This window comes from Prunus mume, linkage group LG3, assembly GCF_029339155.1.
Source record: "Prunus mume cultivar Tortuosa linkage group LG3, ASM2933915v1, whole genome shotgun sequence".
NCBI classification, from domain to species: Eukaryota; Viridiplantae; Streptophyta; class Magnoliopsida; order Rosales; family Rosaceae; genus Prunus; species Prunus mume.
Genome location: NC_142700.1, coordinates 25,072,475 through 25,097,530, shown reverse-complemented (window position 1 = coordinate 25,097,530; position 25,056 = coordinate 25,072,475). Strand labels below are relative to the sequence as shown.

General features: G+C 44.0%; 1 protein-coding gene across 1 annotated transcript; it reads left to right on the top strand.

Moving 5' to 3' along the window:
* Positions 1-6,399: 6,399 nt before the first annotated feature.
* On the top strand, positions 6,400-8,471 carry LOC148919216 (uncharacterized). Its single transcript, XM_089048810.1, has 2 exons — positions 6,400-7,192; positions 7,588-8,471. Exons 1-2 carry the CDS (start codon positions 6,400-6,402, stop codon positions 8,469-8,471), a joined length of 1,677 nt encoding a protein of 558 aa, XP_088904936.1.
* The last annotated feature ends 16,585 nt before the right edge of the window (positions 8,472-25,056 follow it).

Genomic DNA, 25,056 nt, shown 5'->3' with positions numbered 1-25,056 from the left:
GGAAAAGTTAAGATTTCTTTTCACTTGTTTTACTTGTTATTTTCTACACAAGCAATAGGATGTCCATGAAGACGTGGCAAAATCATGTATGACGTAAGTGGTTGAGTTGAGTCTTATCAGGTCAGGTTCATACGGGTTGACACGACAATAGCATAAATATTGAGGGTGGAACTTTGTGAAATATGCTTTAGTTTTTTTTCTTTATTATGTACAGAGTTTGATGCAGAATGCATGTGATTAGTTTTCCTAATGCTATTCAGATTAGTTATTATTAGTTTTCCTGTCATAAAGTAAAGAATATCGTCCTAAGATGTTTGAGATGTTCCTTATGAGAGCAGTTGTATATAAGTATGTCATCAAAATAAACTACCAGAAATTTATCAATGTAAGGCTGTAACCCGTGAGTCATCACCCTCAAAACGTGCTAGGTGCATTGGACATTTCAAAGGGCACAACAAGCCATTCATATAAACCATCAGGGGTTTTAAACGCGGTTTTCCATTAATCTCCTTCACGAATGTGGATTTGATGGTAGCCACTGTGGAGATCTATCTTAGAAAACCATTGGGAACCAATCAAATCATCCAACATATCCCTAAGTCATAGTATGGGAAAACGATGCTTAACTGTAATTTTATTTACAATGTGACTATCAACACATATTTGTTAGGAGCCATCCTTTTTGTGGGTAAGGAGAATCTGAACAGCATGAGGACTTAAATTATGATGAATAAAGCCCTTTATCCAGTGGCCCCCCAATTAGTCAATTCAACTTTGCTCTCTTAGGCGGATTAATACGATAATGGGGAAGATTAGGAATTTCCGAACCAGGAATAAGGTCAATAGCATGCTGAATCTCTCTCGTAGGAGGTAGTTCATCCGGTATCAAGTATGACATTAGAGAATTCAGTGAGGAGTTGTTGTATGGGTTCAGCAGGTGGAGTGAGGGTGTTGTATGGGTTCAGCAGGTGGAGTGAGGGTGTCATCAGATGCCGGCTTAAGCAGGATTTCCTAATTCTATTTGGATTAGTTATTAATTCAGTTAAGGATTCCTTCTTGTTGAAGGATCTCTTATTAGTTACTTTGCTTTCCTATTTCTCAAAGATTACTTTTCCTTTCCCTAAAGTAAAAAGGGTTGTGCCTCTATAAATAGAGCAGTTTGTAATCTTTTAAGGCAGACTTGATTAATGATAAATTTTCTTACTTTAAACTCTCTGATTCCTTCCCTTTCCCTCTCTTTGTTCTTCAATTCTTCTCTTTAACCTTGTATATACTTCTTTGTTCTATTGTTTAAGTGCTTAATCTAATGCCCACGGACTCTACTACATCAGAGTTGGGTAAATTTTTTGGCCATTTGTTATGTAATGTGTTTGACATAAGTTTTTATGGAATTATAAGATGTTTTCTTCATGGGCGAAGCATGATAAATTAACGGGTAAGATTTGGGTTTAAGATAATTTCACGCGACATGACGTGAACACATGGAAATACGATATATTAAAAAGTCTAAATGCATGGATGAATGCTATTAACCATTTGAGCTACAAGTTTCTTTCTCTCTCTTTAAATTACTACATGATGCGGCAAATAAATTAAATAGAACAAAATTGCAATCAATTAAAATTCTTTAAGATAAGAAAAGAACTTTTAACTTCCATCGGAAGAAATAAGGATAACGGTCGTTTTACCCCCTCAATTTTAATGCTATTCGAACTCAACATACTCATTTATTTTTTTTCAGTTAGTTTAGCAATTGTATTAAAATGGTCAATGTCACATGAAAAAAAAAACATGTAACAGTTGAAGGAAACTGAGGTTCCACCCCAAAATCAATTGGCAATGGGGGAAGTAACTCAACTTCTTACAAACCCATGTTAGATCCCTTAACTTTTTTTGACTCAATTTAGCTTAGTTCACTAGTTCAATTGCCCAACCCCTAATCTCAGCGCTTGTCAATTGCTTAACTCGGATGGTTGACATGGGTTTGTAGGTGTGGGTTTGTTAGTGTGAAGATCGTCATCATGTTGAGACAAGTTTCATGCCTCATATGGGTGGGCATTTGAGCCGGTGAAGTGGTGGTGAACCTAGTCCAAAAAAAGGGGGGAAAATTGTGTTGAACCAAAAAATCAACCTATGCTCAAAAACCGAACCAGGTCACTTTGGATCGATTCCCATTATGGTTTTTGTCTTAAAAAACGAGTATAAATCGAACTGAACCAGACCTATTATGTTACGTTTACTTATTCATTTATATCTAAAATTATTAATAAGCATAATTTTAATATTCAAATAACATTAGTAACTCAAAGTAAGACTGATATATTTTAGCCCAATTAATACCTGTTGAGGCCCAAAAATCCAAGGGGCTAAGCCCAAATTAATCCTTAGCCCAATATGGGGTAATTGGATGCAAAATAAGCTCAATCGGGGTAAAAGGAAATTTATAAGAGCCGCCAACACTAGTTACAAGCCACGAATCATGCCAAACAAGCACGTGCAGAAGAAGCCAAGGACATACCGATATTACTAAATCACGCTCACATGCTCATTCGGTGCTACTTGGCCCGACTCTAGCCTATCATGGCATAATAAAACCCCAAGCACGAGCATAGAAATTACGCGCATTCTAATACCAAGCTACGTCACGAGCTTAAGTGGGCCCAAGCCACGAAATCAACCGGGGCTTACTGAGAAGGTTGTGGTATGGAAGGTGACAAGCAATCACGGGGCCCATTGAGGGTTCAAGGAACGTAGGTTTCAAAGCCACTTGGGGACTTTGGAACTCAAGCCCGTTCCTAGAACCCAAGCATATGGGTTAGCATGAGAGAGAGGAGAAAAATTGACCCATGCTCTAGGAAGACACCAAAGAACCCACCAAAATATTTAGCCCAGCCCACATCAATAGAATTAAAGGGAAAGCCTTTCCAGTGACGAAAGCTGCCAAACCTTAGAAGCAGCAAAGCCAGAGGACCCAATACCATATGTACAAGCCCAAACCCAACAACTTACAAAAATCTGGCGTCAAGTCCTATTCCCGTTTGAATTCCAAACAATGGAGCCATGGCAAGACCAGAGGAAATCCATGGGGGTGAGGGAAGTGTCCATCGGACAAAAGGCTCCATCTCTCCCCTTTTCCTCTGTAAGCTCTGCCTTGGAGAGAACATAAGTAAAGCAGGTGGCGCCTTCCCCTCTATGGGAAAGCCCAGCTGCGTCAAACCATTGGAACCATAAAGGGTTCCTTACCCATGCTCTTTGGGTGGGGAAATTCATCAAAATAGAGCTAGGTAGGAGCTGCCAAGGAAAAAAGAAGAAGAAAACCAGACGAAATTGGAGCTCCTAACGCCTATAAAAGGAGACTTTTTCCCTTGACCAAGCTTTGTCAAGCAAATCTGGAATTTTCTCAAGCCACCCAAGCCTCTCTTCTGTTCATCTTTCTTCTTCTTAGGATATGGCTCGCACTGATATTTCCTCCGTAAGAAACCCACGCTGTCTTCTCTCTCTCAAATTGCTAAACTTGTGAAAGCTTAGCTCCCATGCCACACGCTCCTCAAGCTAAGCCATTAATGAAATCCTCATGCTTATTTGGGTGTTAGTGAAGTGATCCTGAGAGTGTTCTTTTAAAATCTCATTAGATTTTCTAAAAACTCTCTTAGGAGCTTGTTTTTCGAACTCAGGCATTTGGGGGATTTTGCTCGTTACCTTCTCCCAGCCCAGGCCCATTCGTCAGCTGGAACAAACCCCTACATAAATTGGCGACTCTGCTGGGGAACAAGCTGCCATTTTACTGATGCCTCCAAGAAAGAAAACCCGAAGCAACACCATGGCCTCCCAAGATGGACCTGACCATGGTGATTCTGAATCAAGGCAAAATGCTTCCTCTAGAGGACAAGAGCGTGCAAGTGAGGAAGCCTTCACCCTCACTGATCTCATCACGGCTATGCAGGCCATGGGGGAAACCCAGAAGGAGATGATGGACACTATCAAAGAATTAAAAAATGCTGCTTCCAAGCCAAGCGAAGAGGATAGGCGTCCGCAAGAAGAATCTGCCGTTCTTTGGAAAAGGAGTGCGAACAAAGGGGACCGTCTTTTGTCACTCAGGAGGATGTCGTTGCCATGCTGGAAAAGGAGCTTAGTCGAAGTCAGGAGGATTGGAAGTACATTCCTCAGCCGCCGTACCCAGCAAGTTTACTCCAGCAGCCCTATCCCAAAGGTTACGAAACACCAACCTTTGTTCTCTTCGATGGGAGGAAAGGAAGCCCGAAGGAACATGTCAACCGATTCCTTGATGCTTTGGGGCCGCACGCTGGTGATTATAATTTGCGACTCCGAGAATTCTCAAAGAGCCTCACCGATCGGGCTTATACATGGTACACCACGTTGGCACCAGGCTCTATGCGTTCCTGGGACGATTTGGCGAGCAGGTTTTGTAAAAAATATTTTCAGCACGAGGAGAGGGTCACCACCACGCAGCTCAACAACACTCGCCAAAAGCAAGGGGAGGATCCCGTGGACTTCGTGAGAAGATTCCGGGACTTGGCTCTCGATTGCTATGACGAAAAAGATGAGGAGGCACTTGTTGAGATTTGCATCAGCAACATTGTGGCGGACTATAGAGTATACTTGGAAAATATTGGCATCAGCCAATTTTCCCGGCTGCTGGAAGCGGTAAGAAAGACAAGCATGTCTGTCAAACCGACTGGACAAAGGGGCTGGAGGAGTGAGAAGAAGGAATCACATCAGGTGTTAGCCACGGATGAGAAGCCATCTAACGACTACAGCTCACGCAAACGAAAAGATAGGGAGACGTACCCGCCATTGCCTTGCAAGGATGAAGAGTTTCATGCCATCCTCGACACAATGATTGCTGACGGCGCAATCAAACCTCTCAGGCCCTACAAGGTCCCCACTAGGGAAGAAAAAAGTGATCCCAGATCACTGTCGCTATCACCAGTTTGTAGGACATCCGACCATCGCTTGTCAGAGTTTAAGAAGGATCTTACATGGCAAAATACACGAGGGAGTTCTTGAGCTTCCCTCTAGGAAGCAGGCTATTGATGAGGACCCTTTGCCAAAACGAAGGGAAAGAAAGCAGCTGCTGTTATTACGTGTTGGATGATTTGCTCGACGATGACGAATTATGCCACCCATGGAGGAATGATCCAAAGCCACCGGAGGCTATTTGGGAGCCTTGTGGAAACATGGATAAAGCTTACTGGTGCAAATACTCGAAACCGTCAAGCTATGACACGCCATGGCCACTCGCGATGGCTGGGATGATTGTGCAGACAATGGGGTGTTCATGTTAGACATGCCGGAAGAACAATGCCGAAAAGCCTCGTCCGGACAGCAGAAACGTCTGTGTGACATTTCACTCCTTACAGTGAGGCGATGTAATGGAGCGATATCTGGGTTGAAGCAAGGACCCACACTTCACAGGCCCTCCGGAGGAATCCTAGAGTTAAGTCACTCTTTGACCAACTTGGTTTCGGGCCTCAAGCGAGGGAAGCATTGCTGTAGCCCTTATGAATATTTCTGCAGAGCCAACCCCATTGCTTCACTTGCTCAACCTCAAAGGTCATTCTTGGAAAATGACAACGCTATCGTTTTCACAGACGAGGACATGGAAGTTCCATACCCGGATCATAGGAGGCCGCTTTACCTGGAGGGACAAATCAATGATGTGTTCATACGGAGGGCTCTGTAGACACGGGTTCTTCTGTTAACATCTTGCCTCTGTCTGTACTTACAGCAGCTGGTATTCCACTATCCAAGATCGTGCAGTCCCAAACGAGCATTAGCGGTTTTGGGAATCAAAGTGAGGTTACGGTTGGATATATGCAAGTAAATTTGAAGGTAGGGCCCATCCGGTCACTTACCAAGTTCTATGTGGTGGACGTAGATGTGGCTTATCATGCTTTGTTGGGAAGGCCATGGCTCAACAAACATAAACTTGTGGTCTCTACGTACCATCAATGTGTAAAGGGAAGAATTGGGCTAAGACCACTCCGTATACCAGGGAATCAAGCACCGTTCAATCAAAGCGAAGCTCACTACTCCGAGGCAGAATTCTACACCGAGTGCACAGGCGCCGGAAGCAACCCATCCAAGAATTCTGGGACTTACCGCCATCGTGGACCGAGATTCGTGATCTGAGCAACGAGGAGCTCATAACCATCGTTGATCGAGAAAGAAAAAGGCACTCGGAGGCCAACGACCATGCCTACGATCACCCTAAATGCTCAAAGATCACGCTGCGGATGGGCGCCTTGTATATCGGCGGGATTGGGGGCTTGACCGTATCCTACGGGAAAGCCCCGAGTATGGTGGAGAAACTATGCGGCAGATAGCCGCGAGAGTCTAGATGGCAAGGCACCCTTGCCTTGTCCTTTCCAAGAACCAATGACAGCACCCAAGCACATGCAAGATGGCTCAGCGGCAGTAGCTGAGCGGCTGGAAACAATTGATTTAAGTGATGACCCCTCTGTCCCAAGACCCATCTCTGTCAGTGTTCATTTAACGGGGGAAGAAAGGGAAGCTTTGGTGTCGTTATTGAAAGAATTTCGAGATGTGTTTGCTTGGAGTTATGAAGAGATGCCCGGCCTTAATCCAAACTTGGTAAGTCATACGCTGAATATTGAGCTCGGTGCAAGACCTGTTGTACAACCACGAAGGAATTTTCATCCAGAAGTTGAGAAACAAATCAAGGTGGAAGTCGAAAAGCTGCTAGCCGCTGGATTCATCAAGCCAATCAAACACCCGACATGGCTAGCAAATATCGTACCCGTAAAGAAGAAAACTGGGGTAATCAGAATATGCACAGACTATCGTGATCTCAATCGGGCCTGCCCAAAAGATGAGTTCCCGCTGCCCAACATGGATATCTTGATTGATTCAACCTCGGGTCAAGGCATGCTATCCTTTATGGACGGATTTAGTGGCTATAACCAAATCAAGATGTCTCCCAAGGATGCCGAGAAAACAGCCTTTCGAACACCTTATGGAAATTTCTACTACACGGTCATGCCATTTGGTCTCAAGAATGCCGGTGCTACCTACCAACGGGCCATGACGGCAGTGTTTCATGATATGATGGGAAAGGAGGTGGAAGACTATGTGGATGACCTCGTAGTAAAATCCAAAACCAGAGAAAGTCATCAGGGAGTTCTGAGGCGGGTGCTGGAAAGGTGCGGCTGTATGGGTTAAAAATGAACCCAAAGAAATGCGATTCGAGTCTCATCCGCAAGTTCCTGGCTTTCAGGTACACCAGCGTGGTATAGATGTGGATTCTGAGAAAACCAAAGCCATATGCTCTCTTGCACCACCTAAGAATCCAAAGGAATTGAAAAGTTTTATGGGAAGATTGTCATACATTCGGCGTTTTATTCCAGGCCTTGCTGCAATGATGAGTGTTTTCACTCCTCTCCTTAAAAAGGGAAGCCATATATATGGAGCCGGGGATGCCAAGAAGCTTACCATGTTACAACAAGCGATCACAAAGCTGCCCACGATGAGGGCACCTATTCTGGGCTTCCACTCAAGCTTTACTTGGCTGCGACGAATGCTGCGGTTGGAGCTTTGCTTGCGCAGATGGCCATAACGGGAGAAAGCCCGTTTATTATGTAAGCCGACAAGCGAGAGAAGCTGAAGCAAGGTACCCAAAAACGGAACTCTTATGCCTTGCTCTTGTCTATGCTGCACAGCGCTTGCGACACTACTTCCTTGCTCACAAGTTACAACTCATAGTAAAGTCCGATCCCGTAAGATATCTGCTCACAAGGCCGGTATTATCCGGACGTCTCGCACGTTGGTTATTGCAGCTTTCCGAATTTGATATCATATGCACAACTCCTAAGGCCATCAAGGGACAAGCTGTGATTGACATGCTAGCTCTATTCCCCGAAATAGAAGGATCAACCCTTTCCAAGGAAGTCCTCGGAGAGCTGCCGGAAATGGTTGCTACTGTTACAGAGGAGGAACCATGGACCCTCTACTTTGATGGGTCTTCCACATCAAAAGGTGGAGGGGCAGGTGTTGTGCTCATTAATCCCTATGGGCAAGCTACGGCTCTCTCATTCAAGCTAGACTTTCCATGCACGAATAACGTGGCAGAATACGAAGCTTTTATTGCGGGATTGTCCACAGCAAGAGAAATGGGCGCAGAAAAGGTGAAGATCATTGGCGATTCGAACCTGGTACTAAGTCAATTGCAAGGAAGCTTTGCGGTGAAGGAAGCAACCTTGGCACCATATCGGACAGCTGCTGAAAGGCTCATTAATTCCTTCAAGCAAATCATGATGGAGCACATTCCAGGAGCCACCAATAGGTACGCTGATGCTCTGGCCACGTTGGGATCGAAGCTCTCATTTGTGCAAGAGCAGCCCAACATCACCGTGATAAGGAGAAGCACACCAGTGGTCGAAGCAATGGCCCAGGGGGACTGCTGGAAGAGGATGATTGGAGAAAGCCACTGAAGAAAAAGTTAGGTGAAGAGAGCAGCATTAAAGACTTGAAAGACTATGTGACTATCTTTGGGGAACTCTACAGACGTCTTCCGGGAGGTGTTCGACCCGGTGTGTTGGGATGGCGAAGCAAGAAGGAGGTTGCAAGAGGTACACAATGCCACTTGCGGCTTGGAACCGAATCAGCCTGCGGCGCTTACAACGCAAAGGTTATTATTGGCCAGAGATGAAGAAGCAAGCAGCTGAACTACAATTCGATTGTCCCACCTGTTCTACGATACCCTCTACGGAGGAGTCATTCACTGTTTCATTTGCAGAAGATTGGCGGGCTCCATACTTGGCATTCCTTGTTGGAGGAACTCTGCCGACTAACCCCAAGCTTGCCTATAAGCTCAAAAAGACCGTAAAGAGGTATTTTGTTGATGGGTCAACTCTCTATCGGAAGGGGTTTAATGGTGAGCCATTAAAGTGCTTGGGAGAATCAGAAGCGCGTCAAGCCATGCAAGAGATACATGCTGGAGAGTGCGGAGAGCACCAAGGAATGAAGAAGCTTTACCGGCAGCTACTAAGCATGGGGTATTATTGGCCCACCATGAAGAAGGATGCACATGACTTTGTTAAGAAATGCCACACCTGCCAAATCCATGCTAACCTAAGCCACAAACCTCCTACATTGCTGCAAGACATGCGCACTCCCTGGCCTTTCCATACTTGGGGGCTTGATTTGATTGGGACAATCCATCCCCCTTCCAATGGCTACATATGGATCCTCACCGCTACGGAGTATTTCACGAAATGGGTTGAGGCAATTCCCCTTCGAAAGGCCACAGGAGCTGCCGTCTCGAATTTCATTCGGGAATACTTTGTGTGTAGGTTCGGAATCCCATACAAGATGGTCACCGACAATGGCACACCTTTTGTTAACAGGCAAGTGAGTTCAACCCTTAGTGGGTATGGTATCAAGCATCGTCGCTCTACGCCTTATTACCCACAGGGAAACGGTCAAGCAGAAGCTACCAATAAGACGATATTGAGGATTCTAAGCAAGATGGTATATGAGTATCAAGAAGGCTGGAGTGTTCACCTGCCGGATGCTTTGTGGGCTTATCGCACCTCACCAAGGAGCGCTACAGGTTTTTCACCTTACTCACTGGTGTATGGATCTGAGGCTATTTCACCCGTGGAAATCACCATCCCGACAGCCGGGATAGCGGTCAATGATCTTGAATGGGATGCAAAGACATGCTCAGTTGGCGTTGCTAGATCTCGAAGCGTTGATGAGAAAAGAGCGGAAGCCGAAAAGAGGACAGCGTTGTACCACAGGATCTGTAGCTCAAGCCTATAACAGGACAGTCAAGCCTCGCGCCTTCAAGCAAGGAGACCTCGTGCTAAAAGTTGCGGAGCATATGAGAAGACAGGTGTCGGGACCTTCCAAGTTTGCGCCGCAATGGGAAGGCCCGTTTGCAGTCAAGGAGGTTCACAGCAGCGGCTATTATCGCTTGGTCTCTGTCAAGGAAGGCACGCTGACCGACCCCGTCAATGGGAAGTGGCTCAAGCTCTATTACTGCTAAGTTAACTTTATGCCTAGTACTTTTGTATTTTCTCTCTGTCAAAAAAATAGACTCCTTCTATCTTATTTTCATGTTTTGAAAAAAAGACACTTTTGTATGATGCACCATTATGGTAGCAAGGGGCTTTTGCAATGAAGATGAAGGAATATTTTGAAAAAAATATATATATACTGTGTCTCCAAAACTTTACTATTATTAACCCTTTATCAAATTTTCCATATCTATATATGTATATATAAACATGCTACTTAGCAGTAAAACATGCCGGGCAAAGTCACTTAGATGGGGTCCCCAAGCATCACGCTTAAGCAAAAAAATAATAATAATGGCATAAGCCATGTTGCAAAGAAACATGCAATTTTGAGATGCTGGAACGGATTGGCAATGCAAGGTAAACAAAGTAGTCATTTGACAAGGCTGGCCTTTTAGGTCTCTGTGATCTCGATCGGAGCGATTCGCTGATCGGGAGCGATTCGCTGATCCGATTCTGGCTGATCTTCTTCCAAGGCATCAAAAGATTGGATGATGCTGGAACAACACGATACAACACCTGGAAGCTTTATAAAGCCCGAGTAGAAATCATGCACATATTGGTTCGACCCTTTGGGGAAGGTGGGAAGCTATTTTGTCAAGCCTAGAATCTAGATAAGCCATGCAAAAGAAGCTCTCGAAGATTTCGCTTCTAAAAAAAATTTCAAGCAGTTCATAAAGACAATTCTGGCCAACAAAGCAGTACATATACATATCTACACAGAAAATATGCAACATGCCTCAAGCATTCGGAAATTCATACAAGCTTCGGTAGTTTAATATCAAAATTACAAAGGCATAACGACGCAGTCGTGTCGTTAGAGTCTCAAAAAAAACAACACTACAAACAAAGCAAAATAAAATTGCATGTGCTGAAGGTTCACACGCCCTTGAGTCACAAAGAAAAGCAGGATCATGTGCCAAGCTAAACGGTCTCCAAGCTAAGGATGGGCAATCTGCAAAAGATAAAAGAAAATGTGTGTAAAAAAAAATGGCTGCTGCTGGAATATGTAATAAAAAAAGGAATATAATGGATGAGCTGAGTACCACCAAGGATGGCTAGAAGGGAACGGAGGAGGCCCCGTGAGAAGATCTTGTCACTGCCTCCATCACACGATCGACTTTCGGAAGAGATACCTTGAGCGAGAAAGGAGGCCATGCAATTCCCGCTGGTTCTCGATTCGCGTTGCTTGAAGACCAAAGCCTCTGCTGCTGCCCTTATTTCATCGGGGCCGGATTTGACTTCATGTTATGAATTGCCCGTGCCCCAAATACGGCGCGTGCCAAACCCTTCACGAGTTCGAAGAGACTGCGCTCGAAAGCCCGAGTCATAGCCTCGAATCGCATCCCGCCCAGAGGAGCTCGTGATCGAATGTCCGATGGCTGCACGGTATCCATCCCATGGAGCACCAAGCCGAGGGGCGGAAAGCAAGCGAGAATGAAGAAGTAATACAGTCATGTCCATGAAATCCCGTACTTGTCGAAATTTCTTCAAAGCCGCTTGTCTCGGGATAAACAAGAATTCCCGGAAGAATGCGTAACCATTAAACCGATGGTAGAGCGGCAGGAGTTCATCTGCGGATCGAAGGACTCGAGCACCGCTGTCAAAGAAAGCCATGAAGGTAGTAAATGATTCCTCCCACTCCGGCCAAGACATCTGCAAGGGTGTTCTGCAGTAGCATTCCGACAGCGATAATGATAGCTGGCGCGATGCTCGCATTGTCACGTTGAACCCTGGAAGAAGTGCTAGAGGACTAGGCCCTGTCGCCGGAGAAGTGGTTGAACGTGAGATGGAGCAGACGGGGTTGCATGGGACGGCAAGGGTGTTGCTCGAATGGCTGCTGGAAAGGTGGCGAAATGGCGTGATCAAGGTCTCCTCGAGAAAATCTTTGGAAGATAGGCGGTAAGGGTTTGTAACTTGGAGCGTAGGCATTTCATCCCGAGAATCCGTTGGTGTCATGGTTGGAGAGGATCCTGTGAGGGCTGCCTCGACCAGTGTATCGAATGTGTTGAAGGAAGAAGGTACTACAGGCACAATTTCCAAATTTGAAGCGAGATGCTCACCTGCAAAAAGGAAGGGTGCATGCAAGGATTAGTGCGTGATAATTGACAGGTAATGGGTATTGGCTGATGAGTAGGAGAAGAAGGCAAGTAGGGTCTTATTGGTACGGATAACTCAAGGGGTCAGGCGGGATTAGCAATGGCGCGCAGCAGGTTTGGGTCCTCGGCAATGTCAATAACTGCGGGATGAGCACGCGTCGAGTGTCTGATTATGATGTAAGGAAGAAGAGGGGGACAAAACTTAAAACGCGTCGATTACGCTCGGCGCTAAAGCGGCGTGCTGCTATCAGTGGACTCGAAGAAAACATCCTGAATCACCTTGTCCTCCTGGATAGTCACCTGGAATAAGCAAATGCATCCTCACTGCAACCCTCATTGAAGTCCCTGTCAGAATCTTCACTAGCATCATCAACGTTCTCTTGCTCTGGAACATTAGCCTCGGATTCGGTGGTGTCACTATCATCACTATCATCGTCAACTGTCACTACAGTTGGGGTTCCGCAGCCTCAACAAAGAGTGCGTGTTCCGAAAATCTCGCATGTAGAATGCGACGCTTGACGCTTAGGGTCACCGAGGATATACCGGGGGTGTGTCACTTCTCTTTCTCTTTGGGGTGGCACCCATTTTCCCTATAAGAAAATATATATGTAAATAAGTATCTACCCACATATCATACACGCAAAGCAAAAGGAGGGACATGAAGAAGTACTGGAAGTCAAGAACACTTACGGCGGAGAGGGTAGTTTCAAAGCACCTTCGGAGCGACCGGCTCCGGATGCAGCGGGCTTTGAAGACTGTGGCTGGGGAGTTGCTCCTTTGGTTCGAGGAGGGCCACTTGGGGCTACCTTTGGAATGAACCTTTTGGGTTTACGGCAGTCCGCTTCTCACTCACATTTCGCTCCTCCTCTCGCTTCCTTTTGCTGGCGTTGCACTTTTTCGAGCCGCAGGACTCTGTACTTCGGCTTCGTCTTAGGAAATTCCCCAACAATGTCACCGCTCTTGGAAATGAAGGGCAAGTTGCGTTTTTGGCTGAGAGGGATGGCTTTCTCTTCCGAAACCAAGCTGCGAGACGGGCCGTTGTAGGAGGCGATCTGTCCCGGAAAGGATTGGAACTCACGAAAGGAAGAGAGATGTTCCAGAGGCTTGGTAGCCTCTAGAGAAGCCACCGACCCTCGCCTTGCTTGCTAAAGCGATGGGCCTGCAACTGGCTGGTATGTGGTAATTACTCGGAAGATCCTGTGTAAAGCAAAAGGGTCATCATGGTTAGGCTGCTGGTACCCCTTGGTCAAGCCCAAACCGCCTCGACTCGGTGTGGAGAATAGGTCACGGAAACCTCTGCACGGTGGTCTCCAAGAATAGGTAAGGGATGGGAGCGATATTCAACAAAGCATGCTTCGAAACTGGTCACTATGCGACACTGCTGGAACCTCAACCGTATCATTGACGTCGGCATAGAAGGGCACGAAAGTGAAGGACTCTGCTGAGGTGCCGTAAGGACGAAAGACAAAATTCTCGACATTGTCTAGCAGCTTTAAGAAACTCTGGCCTTTCCTCTGCATTCTCTTGAACCACCTGCAAACTAATGGAAGATTGTTTGGCATAAAGGAACCATTGCCCCAGTCAGCCAACTTTAAAGCATGCGAATGAGGGAGTGAATGCACATCCAACCCTTTGAGACGCTCCCACAAGAACACCTGCAAGAAACCAGAATTTAGGAGGGTCTCTACGCCCATGGTCCTGATGCACTCTTTTCCAGAAGCTGGGTTCGATTAAGAAGATGGTATAGATGTCCCAGGAACATGGGGGCTAAGGGGATGGTATCGCCTCGGGCTATGGCCAAAGCCAAGGGAAATACACGCTCATGAAGGCAGTCCTGAGAAAAGTCACAGAGCACGAACCGCCCAAGCCACAGAGCTATAAAGGCAGCCAAACGGCAGGGACTCTGTCTGTTTGCATCCCCAAAATATTGTATCCATTGCTAAATCGGAGTGAAGTCCAGGAGAGGTGGGAGCGCCTCTTCGCAAGACTGCAAGGTTATCTATTTCCTCTGGAGTGAGGGCGTGCCGAAAGGACTACGGTCGCCACAGACAGGAAGGCGAGAGATATTCGCCACATCTTCAAGGGTAGGGGTAAATTCCCCCCATGAGCACACAAAGGTGTGAGTAGCGGTGCTCCACCTCCGGACCACGTGACGAAGCATCTTCGCTTCGATATGGATGTCCCACAATTTGGAAAGGAAGATGGCATCAAGGACTTGTGCTCTGCGCAGGATGTTGCATGTGGATGGATCCCGCAGTTCACGGTCGACCCATTCTGACCAACCTTTACCGATGCCGCAAGGATATTGGAAGAATAGGGAACGGCTGGAAAGAGGCCCTTTTCAATGCGATCGGATATGGAGGCGGGATTAATTACAGGAGCGATCTCGGGGATGGCTCATCACCAACAACGGGATTTTTACGGGCATCTTCAAGCAACAGGAGCGGCCCTTCTGCTTTAAGATTGTCATCCATGGAGTAGAGATGGTCTAGCATGATCGGCGGAAGGTCAGTGGACGCCATGGCAAGTCTACTAAGTCACAGACACCTGCGAAAAAAAAAAGAGGAAGAAAGAACAAAATGCATAAGTTCCAGCACCTTCACGAATTGTTGAACGCACGCACATCTCTGTAATAGCATGCCAAGACCACATCAAGAAAGGAAAACAGGGAACGATGCTTACCATCGCTATTGCTGGAATTCTTCCACTTGCCAAGTCGAAAGGGGGAACCGCTTGCGAATCGAAGAAATTTGAAGGATTTTAAAGAAGAATCGTGGCTTTTCCCGATGGTTGCGAGCGGTTTCTGGCGTAACCAACCAGCGGTTGTGGTTGAGGCCTCTGTGATTTCTCGTTTCCCAAGGGTTCTCTAGACACTGTGTATGAAAGGAAACCAGCAAAAAGCGAAAAGGGGCAACCAGTTTTAGGGCTCGCGTGCACGTAAGAGGGAGTCGAGACGAAGAGAAAAAAAAGAGAAGATAAGAGAAGGAAAGAAGAATAAAATAAAATAAAACAGGATTGATGGAAGCGTACTGAGAATGCAAGGGACGGCTAAAAAATAATCATGGCAGACACACGCTGGAAACGGAAGGTCACGTCAGCAGCTTGGATTTGACTTTTCTTTTGGGCCAGGTTTGATTATTTGACCCATCTCAAAGTTACTCATGGCCCCAATAATCAAGGGGGCTAATGTTGAGGCCCAAAAATCCAAGGGGCTAAGCCCAAATTAATCCTTAGCCCAATATGGGGTAATTGGATGCAAAATAAGCTCAATCGGGGTAAAAGGAAATTTATAAGAGCCGCCAACACTAGTTACAAGCCACGAATCATGCCAAACAAGCACGTGCAGAAGAAGCCAAGGACATACCGATATTACTAAATCACACTCACATGCTCATTCGGTGCTACTTGGCCCGACTCTAGCCTATCATGGCATAATAAAACCCCAAGCACGAGCATAGAAATTACGCGCATTCTAATACCAAGCTACGTCACGAGCTTAAGTGGGCCCAAGCCACGAAATCAACCGGGGCTTACTGAGAAGGTTGTGGTATGGAAGGTGACAAGCAATCACGGGGCCCATTGAGGGTTCAAGGAACGTAGGTTTCAAAGCCACTTGGGGACTTTGGAACTCAAGCCCGTTCCTAGAACCCAAGCATATGGGTTAGCATGAGAGAGAGGAGAAAAATTGACCCATGCTCTAGGAAGACACCAAAGAACCCACCAAAATATTTAGCCCAGCCCACATCAATAGAATTAAAGGGAAAGCCTTTCCAGCAGCTTGACGAAAGCCTGCCAAACCTTAGAAGCAGCAAAGCCAGAGGACCCAATACCATATGTACAAGCCCAAACCCAACAACTTACAAAAATCTGGCGTCAAGTCCTATTCCCGTTTGAATTCCAAACAATGGAGCCATGGCAAGACCAGAGGAAATCCATGGGGGTGAGGGAAGTGTCCATCGGACAAAAGGCTCCATCTCTCCCCTTTTCCTCTGTAAGCTCTGCCTTGGAGAGAACATAAGTAAAGCAGGTGGCGCCTTCCCCTCTATGGGAAAGCCCAGCTGCGTCAAACCATTGGAACCATAAAGGGTTCCTTACCCATGCTCCTTGGGTGGGGAAATTCATCAAAATAGAGCTAGGTAGGAGCTGCCAAGGAAAAAGAAGAAGAAAACCAGACGAAATTGGAGCTCCTAACGCCTATAAAAGGAGACTTTTTGCTATCCACAGAATCCATCCACAACTCAACGATCCAGACCTTGACCAAGCTTTGTCAAGCAAATCTGGAATTTTCTCAAGCCACCCAAGCCTCTCTTCTGTTCATCTTTCTTCTTCTTAGGAGAGGGCTCGCACTGATATTTCCTCCGTAAGAAACCCACGCTGTCTTCTCTCTCTCAAATTGCTAAACTTGTGAAAGCTTAGCTCCCATGCCACACGCTCCTCAAGCTAAGCCATTAATGAAATCCTCATGCTTATTTGGGTGTTAGTGAAGTGATCCTGAGAGTGTTCTTTTAAAATCTCATTAGATTTTCTAAAAACTCTCTTGGGAGCTTGTTTTTCGAACTCAGGCATTTGGGGGATTTTTGCTCGTTGCCTTCTCCCAGAGCCCAGGCCCATTCGTCAAGCTGCTGGAACAAAAAACCCCCTACATACCCAAAAATGTCTTAGTTTCAATTTATACTCAACTAAATAAATACTCTAGCACTATTTCTTTTCTTTTCTGTGAACCATATTCGTTCTTGTTGTGCTTCTGTCTCTCTCTTTTCGACCTAATTTTTTTATTTATTTATCTTCCTATTTATTTCTTCACATCTTTCCCCCTGATTTTATCTCTTCTACCTCTCTCTCTTATTTTATACATTGTACATATTTGTCTCTTCTTCCTATGTTTCTATACATCCTATTTCTTTGTTCTTCACATCTTTATATTTTATCTTTTTAAATCGGCAATTGGACCAAACCGAACTGGAACCACATTAGTTCGATTTGGTTAAGTTCTTTTATACATTTTTTATTAAAATCAAACCGAATTAGACCGTGTGTAAATTCCAATTTCGACGGGAAAATCAGACTCTGACCACCCTAGTGCATCATATAGTCTAGCTAAGCCAATAGCCTCGCAAATAAATTGGCTTTGATGGTATCTTTCAGGCCACTAGTATACATATTAACTTATCGATCTTGGGAGAGATAACCAACGTTGGTTAGTAGCTTCTCGAATTGGTTTTGGTAGTCGTGAACCCCAAAACGAGTGCGCAACCCCACTGAACAAAAAAACCATCTTCCCTAGCTGAGCGACACCCCATAACCAAACCATTCTTAAGCCCACCACCTGAGACTCACCCCTGGGCCCCGCATCCAAATACCTAGATTTTATTTATTTATTTTTTCTTTTCCAAATCATTTTCCAATTTTGAAAACATTTTAAAAACGTATATATTTGTATTCAAGTCGTTATTATTGGACATGTAGGCTCTACATACGTGTCACGTCATCAATTTATCAAATTTTTTTACGGTAGGTGGAGTAAACTTACTAACAATGTCACCAAAAATGGTAAATTTCACTTTAATATCCGGAAGTTTCTCGAGTTTCTAGTTGTACTACATGAAATTTTTTTCATCTCAATCTCATACCTAAACTTTGATTTTACTACCACTTTCATACCTCTATTAATTTAACCATTAAGTTTTCCATTAAATGATGATGTGACACTCATAGCCCCATGTGGACTCACTCATATTGTACCACATGAATTCAAAAGTTATTAAAAATTAATGAAAAATAAAAATTTAATCATGAATATGTATTAAATTAATTAATTAGTTAAGAAATAAAAGTTTCTCTCTCCTTCATCTCGTCACCACCCTTACCCTTCTCTCTCTTCTCCCATTTTCTCCTAATCCATGTCATGCCCGTCGCCCCTCTCTCTACCCCACCACCATTCCTCTCTCTTCCCCCAACAACATCTCACGTCCAAATACCCCAAGTTGCCGACCTCAACATCCTTAGTCAAACCAAACCCAATGCCATCACCCCGCCATCATTGATAAAGATAGAGAACTGGACTTGGTGGAAATTTAGGGGTTTCGCATTTTGGGTTGTTCGCTGTCATTGTGGGTTTGACGCGAGAGAGAGGGAGATGGAGAGAGATAACCCATATATGATATTCTAGAGTTGGGTCACAGAGAAAGAATGACTGTGAAAAGGGGAACGACATGTGAAAACTTATTCTAAGGGGAGGCTTCCTTTGGGGTGCGACTGTGGTTGTGGCTATGGATGGAGATGGTTGTGAAGAGAGGGCTGGATGATCAGTGCATATTTCACTTCATTTTGTACTATCCTAGCTCATCTTTTGTTATTGGTTTTGGATGAAACTTGTGCTTTTAACCATCTTTTATCTTGGTTTCAGTGTATTAAGCTTTAGAACTCATTTAATGCATTTTAGAGTCAAGATAGCTCAAAACTATGTCTGCTGCTTCCCTCTTTAGGCCGAAGCAGCCGACGGAAGAAAATTTTGGTCCTTCTTTTGAGTGCAGGGCGTGCCACCACCAAGCCACGAATTTGGGCTTGAATGGAATGTGAGTAGATGGGTATATTATGCTTCTAACTTCTGATCAAGTGATTGATCGGCCAAGCAAAGAACCTCCTCTTGGCCTAGGTTCTTTCATTTCCTCGGGCTCGAGGATGTTTAGGCTTCATAAGGATGTTTTTGTGATTTTTTAGGTTTTTAAGTGAAAATGGTGCAATTAAACTAAATGTGCGTCTAAACGTAACGACGAGAAGTAAAGTGTGATAAAATAAATCAAGGCGATAAATAAAGCAAGAATAAAATAAAAAGCGATAAAAACGATAAATGAAATTAAACTTAATGAAAGTGCGATAACAATGAAAAGTAAAGCAATTGAAATAAACTTGAATTTAAAAGACAAGAAAATATAAATTGAACAAGAATTTAAACTTACACTGGGAAAAGGAAGAACTTACTACACTAGGTGCTTGAAAAGTAAAATCCTAAATTTAGGGGAAAAAAAGTGTGAGACAAAAAATAGGTTTGTGTGGCTGATGATGTTTGTCTTATGCTTTTGTTTCGTGAGGTTTATATAGGGCATCCATTGGCCCATGGTCTGGCCATTGAATGGCCAAATGTCAACTCTTTTAAAATTCTTTCCTTTTGAGACCCCCTAAATCCATGGGACTATATTGATGGAGATATTTTGATTGCTTAATTCTCTCTTATTTTGGAATATTCTGAACTATCATCAATCTTCATAATTTCTTTCCTTGTGAGGCCATCGCCACGAGCATGCACTCTTCCAGAAATCTTGGGCACGAATCCATGGCTTGGGCTTCGCCCTCTGGGCTCCTTGGAATTAAATGGGGCTGACTTTCTCTAGCCTGACCGAGATACTTCTCTACTCGCCTAAACTTCTCTAGCCCACCATTACACAAGTGCGGCCGCTACTCCTCAAGCTAACTCGGCCACTACTCAAGCCCGGATGCAACTCATTAAGTCTGGCTGCAACTCATGTGACACCCCGACCCAATTTTAACCATATATTTAATCTATTTAATTTATTTAATTGTGAAATTACAATTTTGCCCTCAAAGTAAGGTCACGATAGTCACTTTCGATCCGAAAGGAAATTTCGGATTTGAGTGGCATCATTGTGTAGAGCTTGTCGATACGAGTTTGTAGACACGTAGTGGGCCCAAATCGAAGTTTTAACGAAGAAGTTACGATCAAGGGAAGTACAGTGGTAGTAAATATTTCAAAGTCAGATTTTTAAAAACCAGTCACTGCTCTCTCTCTCTCTCTCTCTCTCTCTCTCTCTTTCTCTCTCTCACGACCCTCTCTCTCTCTCTCCATTACGATTGGCGAGTTTTCGACGCGTCTATTTCGCCGTCGCCACCGCTTCCTACGAAACGACTTGCAAAATCTTCCTCTCCTCCTCCTCTACCTGACCTAACCAATTTCTCTAGCGAAAAACCATCGTAGTGCCACCGGTTTCGAGGGGAAAAATAGGCCAGATTTTCCATTGACGCCGGCTACTTTTCCTGCCACCTCCGGTCACGCTAGCACTTGGATTAGGTAGCTCTATCCTCCCTCTTGCTTTCCCCTGGTTGCGCGACACCATTGGTGGGTGTCGCAAGTCGTATCAAGGCGGGAAGTTTTGGTTAAAATCGTACGGTTTCGGCTTCGATTCGATGAGCTCTAGCCACTTTTTGGCCTTGGCCCAAGAACAAAAGTTGCTCCCCTTGTTGTCCTGATTATAGAGGTATAGGTATTGTCGGGTGTTTTGAGAATTTTTCGATTGCCAAAATTTTCTCAAGACACCCACGCGCTGCCGGCTCATGTGGCGGCACTTGGGCCATGGTGTGGTGGCTCATTTTGTCCTAAAATACGATGGTATGCTTGGATTTGAATTTGGTTATCGTTTGACAGTCGAACAGATTTATGCCTTTTGGGCGATATTCGGGTTTGATATGTTCGGACCGTTGGATCGGCGGCTCCATTTCCAATTATGTTGATCTAGGTACCTCTAAGATCGTGTAGGAACTCACGGATCGAGGATCAGAGTCTCGAATACTCCGAATCGATGATTCTAAGATTTTGTAAAACGGTGACCGTTCGATCTTGCAAATGAGAGCGATCTGACCGCTCAATCGAGACCAAACTTGAAGAATGTGTTTAGTAAACTTTGTTGAACCCGTAGGAACTTTCGGATCGGAATTCGGATGTCATGGCCCCGCTGGCCCGGTTGACCAAGTTTGGGAAGTTTGACCACTCGGTTAACCAAGAGTCTTCTGAGGTTATTTTACCTTTCGAAACACGTAGTTGGACCTTAGAAACTCCTTGTTCATTGTGCAAACACACCTTGAGTCCCGGAAAAACTAGGAGTTTATTTTAAAATTCTTGTTCAAACTACTTACTTTATTCTCGTTCGGACTTTCTGTGAATACACTTTATTTTTAAATAATCATTATTTTCAATAGTGGAAAGCTATGCATATATATTTTGGGATGTTTTGATTGCCGAAACTTTAATATGGTTTTATTATTACTTTATGGTATTTCATGGAATCATTGGTGTGTTTTTGAATACTTGAAGGTTGTGTTTATATTGGGTTGATGTATTGCCATCTTAAAAGCTATTATCTATACTTTGCATATGTATAATTTGGGATTTGTGTTTTGGACACAAGGGATGTCTAGTTGTCTAGAGATATATGTTGGGTACATGGGATTGTTGGAAAGTGGTTATGAAATGGGATTTGGGTTGTGGTTTATGTTAGTCTGGAGTGCTTTTAGCACTACCCTATGTACCTCCCCAACACTTGCATACTTGGAAATGTTGGATATTTGGATATGTCGAAACCCGGGGGGAGTTGTCTCCGCTCGTAGGACTTGTCACAAGCACACAAGTATTGAGAATTCTACTGTGCGTGCTAGTGAGCCCAGTTCCCCGGTTGGACGGCTCATTCCCTAGCCACATGGTCAATTGAGGATTCTTCCATTTAGTCTAGTCAAACAATCACCCAATTGGATTGTTTTTCTGGTACAAGTTTGGTAGTGGTCTTACCTCTATATATATATATATATATATATACTTATTTATTGGTGAGGATCCTTTCTCGCTCGCTGTGCCAAAGGGCACGCAGTTTAGGTGATAGTGGTTTGGGAAAAAGGAAATTTTTTTGAGTGGTTTTGGGTATTAGTATACCATTATGGAATATGAGTTTTACCTTGGTTTTAATTTAACTATAAACTTATATATCGGTTTCCAATGCATGTTTTGGCATCGTTTTCCAAAAACGGTGGGGTTAGTATGTTGTTTTCAATTATGATAAAACTTTGTTTTTGTCCACTCACAATTTTTTGTTTTGTGCCCCCCAGGCAGTAGTTTGATCTGAGCTGAGTAGCTGAGCCAAGACTTGCACCTCCGAGCCCTAAACTTATGTAGGGATACGTTTAATTGTTTTTATTTATGTTGAACATTGTTTCGTTTGTGAACGAATTTTCCTTAGAATTGGTTTGTTATCGCCCATGTTAGGGTTAGATGTAAGGCCGGAGGCCTATTCTGTAATTGTGTGCTTTTGTATTGTGCATGCTACTAGTTGGGTTTAATATTGTGTTTTTTTACAGGTTGAAATTTTTGAGAAAAGTCAGTTTTTCAAGGGAGAGTCTGTCGAAATTTTGGTAGAAAGTCTTGACCCTCTTTTTCTTCGTTTTTGAGAAGAGGATGTTGTTAGTAAATGGGCCCGGCATCAGTTTGATGTTGAAAAAACCACAGGGTTCGTCTCGGATTCTGAGGAATTCTAGGCGGGTCCTGTCAACTCAAGCCCGACCGCAACTCAAGCCTGGCCACAACTCAAGCCCGGCTGCAACTCCTTTAGCCCAACCGCTACTATCAAAATGTTCCGGCCACTACTCCTCAAGCCCTGCCGCCATTCTTCACACCCGAAGTCAATTCTTGCACCCTGCCATCTTCTAGAACCGGACTGACATTCTTCACGTCCGAGTCAATTCTTGCACTTGGCCATCTTCTCGAACCCGGCTACCATTCTTCACACCTGGAGCTTGTGTTTTTGAAAGTTGCCTGGGTTTGGTGAATTTTCATCACTCCTAACCATTGCCCCCTCGACTTGCTTAGCTCGGAATTGGTGTAGAGGTAAGCAAATTGAAACTCGAGACCTCTCAATTTCTAAAGTTTGAGACTTTTTGCTTGCCTTGCTTGTTATTAAATTTTGAATCGGTTTGGATGCCTAGGCCATTGCTTGGCCCCATTTTGTAGTGAATTTTGCCCACCTACATATATGATATCTTTTGGAAGAAATCTTTTTATGATGCCCATTCTTCCAATAAAAATCATTATTTTACTACGACGATATTTCCTTGCGGCGGGCTATCTCTCCGCCATTTCCCAAACCGTTGGATAATATTTTTTCAAAAATCGACCATTGATTGGAAAGTCATGGACTTGACCATTTTGGTCACTTAACTTGTACGCCCCCTTCCCCAAAACTTCGTGGACTAGAAATGGGCCTTCCCAAGTTGGAGACCACTTGCTGAATTTTGGATCCTTTGATCCCACTGGAAGAATGGTTTTCCATACCAAATCTCCAACCCCAAAACTATTGGCCTTGGTCCTCTTGTCTTATGCTCGAGCCATTGCCTCTTTTTGGGCCTTCAATTTATCTAAAACGCCTAACCTAACCTCGTCGAGGTCATCTAACTCTTGTGCCACGGCTTGATCATATTTGTCCTTACTCCGTTCGGCATGACAGACAACCCTAAGAGATTTGACCAAAATCTCAAGTGGTAGGACGGCATCGTGGTCATAGGTGTTGAAGAGGAGAGAGTGTCATTCTTTGGGATTATTGACGAATCATTTTTTCCGAAATCCCTTTTATCACCTTATTACTAGCCTCTGCTTGGCCATTCGATTGGGGATTGTACGGGGTGGATTGAACCATCTAATTCCGTAATTCCTCATAGTGGCTTGAACAGCCTTGACCACAAAAGCCTTTCCTCGGTCGATCATGATGGATTCGGGCAAGCAGAATCGGTGGACAATATTCTTCTCAATAAATTCTATTACCTTGATCTGGGTGACCTTCTTGAGTTGGACGGCCTCCACCCATTTTGTGAAAAAATCAGTGGCCACCAAGATGTACTTATGGCCCTTGGATGACTTTGGGTGGATTTGGCCGATCACATTCATTGCCCAACCTTTGAAAGGCCAAGCCTTGAGAATGGGGTTCATTGGTCCACTCGGAACATGTTGGATCAGCCCGTGCTTTTGACAATGGGGTTCATTGCTCAAGATGGAAGGAAAATCAAATCAAATATTATTATTCACATTAAATCACATGCATGAGACAAGGGATTGAAGACATTTTGGAGCAATTATGATTGATTTGAAGGCCAATTGACGACCGATCAAATTGAGACACACCAAAGCCCCTATAAATGCCAAGCTTATGGAAGAGAGAAAGACCCCCCCTCCCTCCCGACACAACACAACTTGTCATTTTACATTCTCTTCAATTTCTATCCTAGGAGTAGCATAATGTAGCCATAGCCTAGTTTTTATTTTTTCCGCTCTAGTTTCCTTAGATTTCAATTATGCCTTTACATTCTTGTTCTTGTTTTTCAATTCTATTTTAATTACAATAACTTCAATTCATGTTATCTTTACTGTTCTTCGTAATCTAGTTCACTTCCCACCATTTGCTTTATGCACTCGCATTTCAATTATTTAATTTATGAAATTTACATTACGCATTCGTCTTTACATTCTTTATTTTACGCACTTTAAATTACGTACTTGTCTTTAAATTATTTATTTTACGCACTTTACTTTATGCACTTATGTTTCAATTACAATTAAATTCAAGCACCTTTTACTTTACACACGTGTTCTTTATTTCATTACATTTCACCTTCAATCTTTATCTTCACGCACTCCATATCATTTCATTCACTACCAGAAAACTGGGTATTTGTGGCGTGTGATGCGCGCCGTAAATGACAATTCACGGCGTGCTGCTGCATGCCATAAAAGGCCGTGCCGTAAAAAAATTTTTATTTTATTTTATGGCATGCATTCACTTGCCGCAAGCGTTAATAATGCACACCATGATTGAGCCTTTGTAAAAGTTTGGGCAACTATTTTTGCGTGCCTTGCACGCCATAAAAGAGTTACTACGGCATTCAATGCACGCCATAAAAGATTGTTTTATTCCCATTTAAGGCGTGTTTTGCACGCCGTGTTTGACTTTTTTTTTAATAAAAAAAATTAATTAATTTCCCGCCACTCTTGTTTCATAGTAACAAAATACTTATATCTTTTATTTCCCTGAAAAACAAAAAAAAAAACAATAGTATTGCAACCAAAC

What these genes read in the sequence shown, in the direction of transcription:
- LOC148919216 (XM_089048810.1), top strand. Translation starts at nt 6,400, where the DNA reads ATGACAGCACCCAAGCACATGCAAGATGGCTCAGCGGCAGTAGCTGAG. An exon ending in GGTGCTGGAAAGGTGCGGCT is followed by an intron (nt 7,193 to 7,587) that starts GTATGGGTTAAA and finishes TTGCTTGCGCAG; the next exon opens with ATGGCCATAACGGGAGAAAG.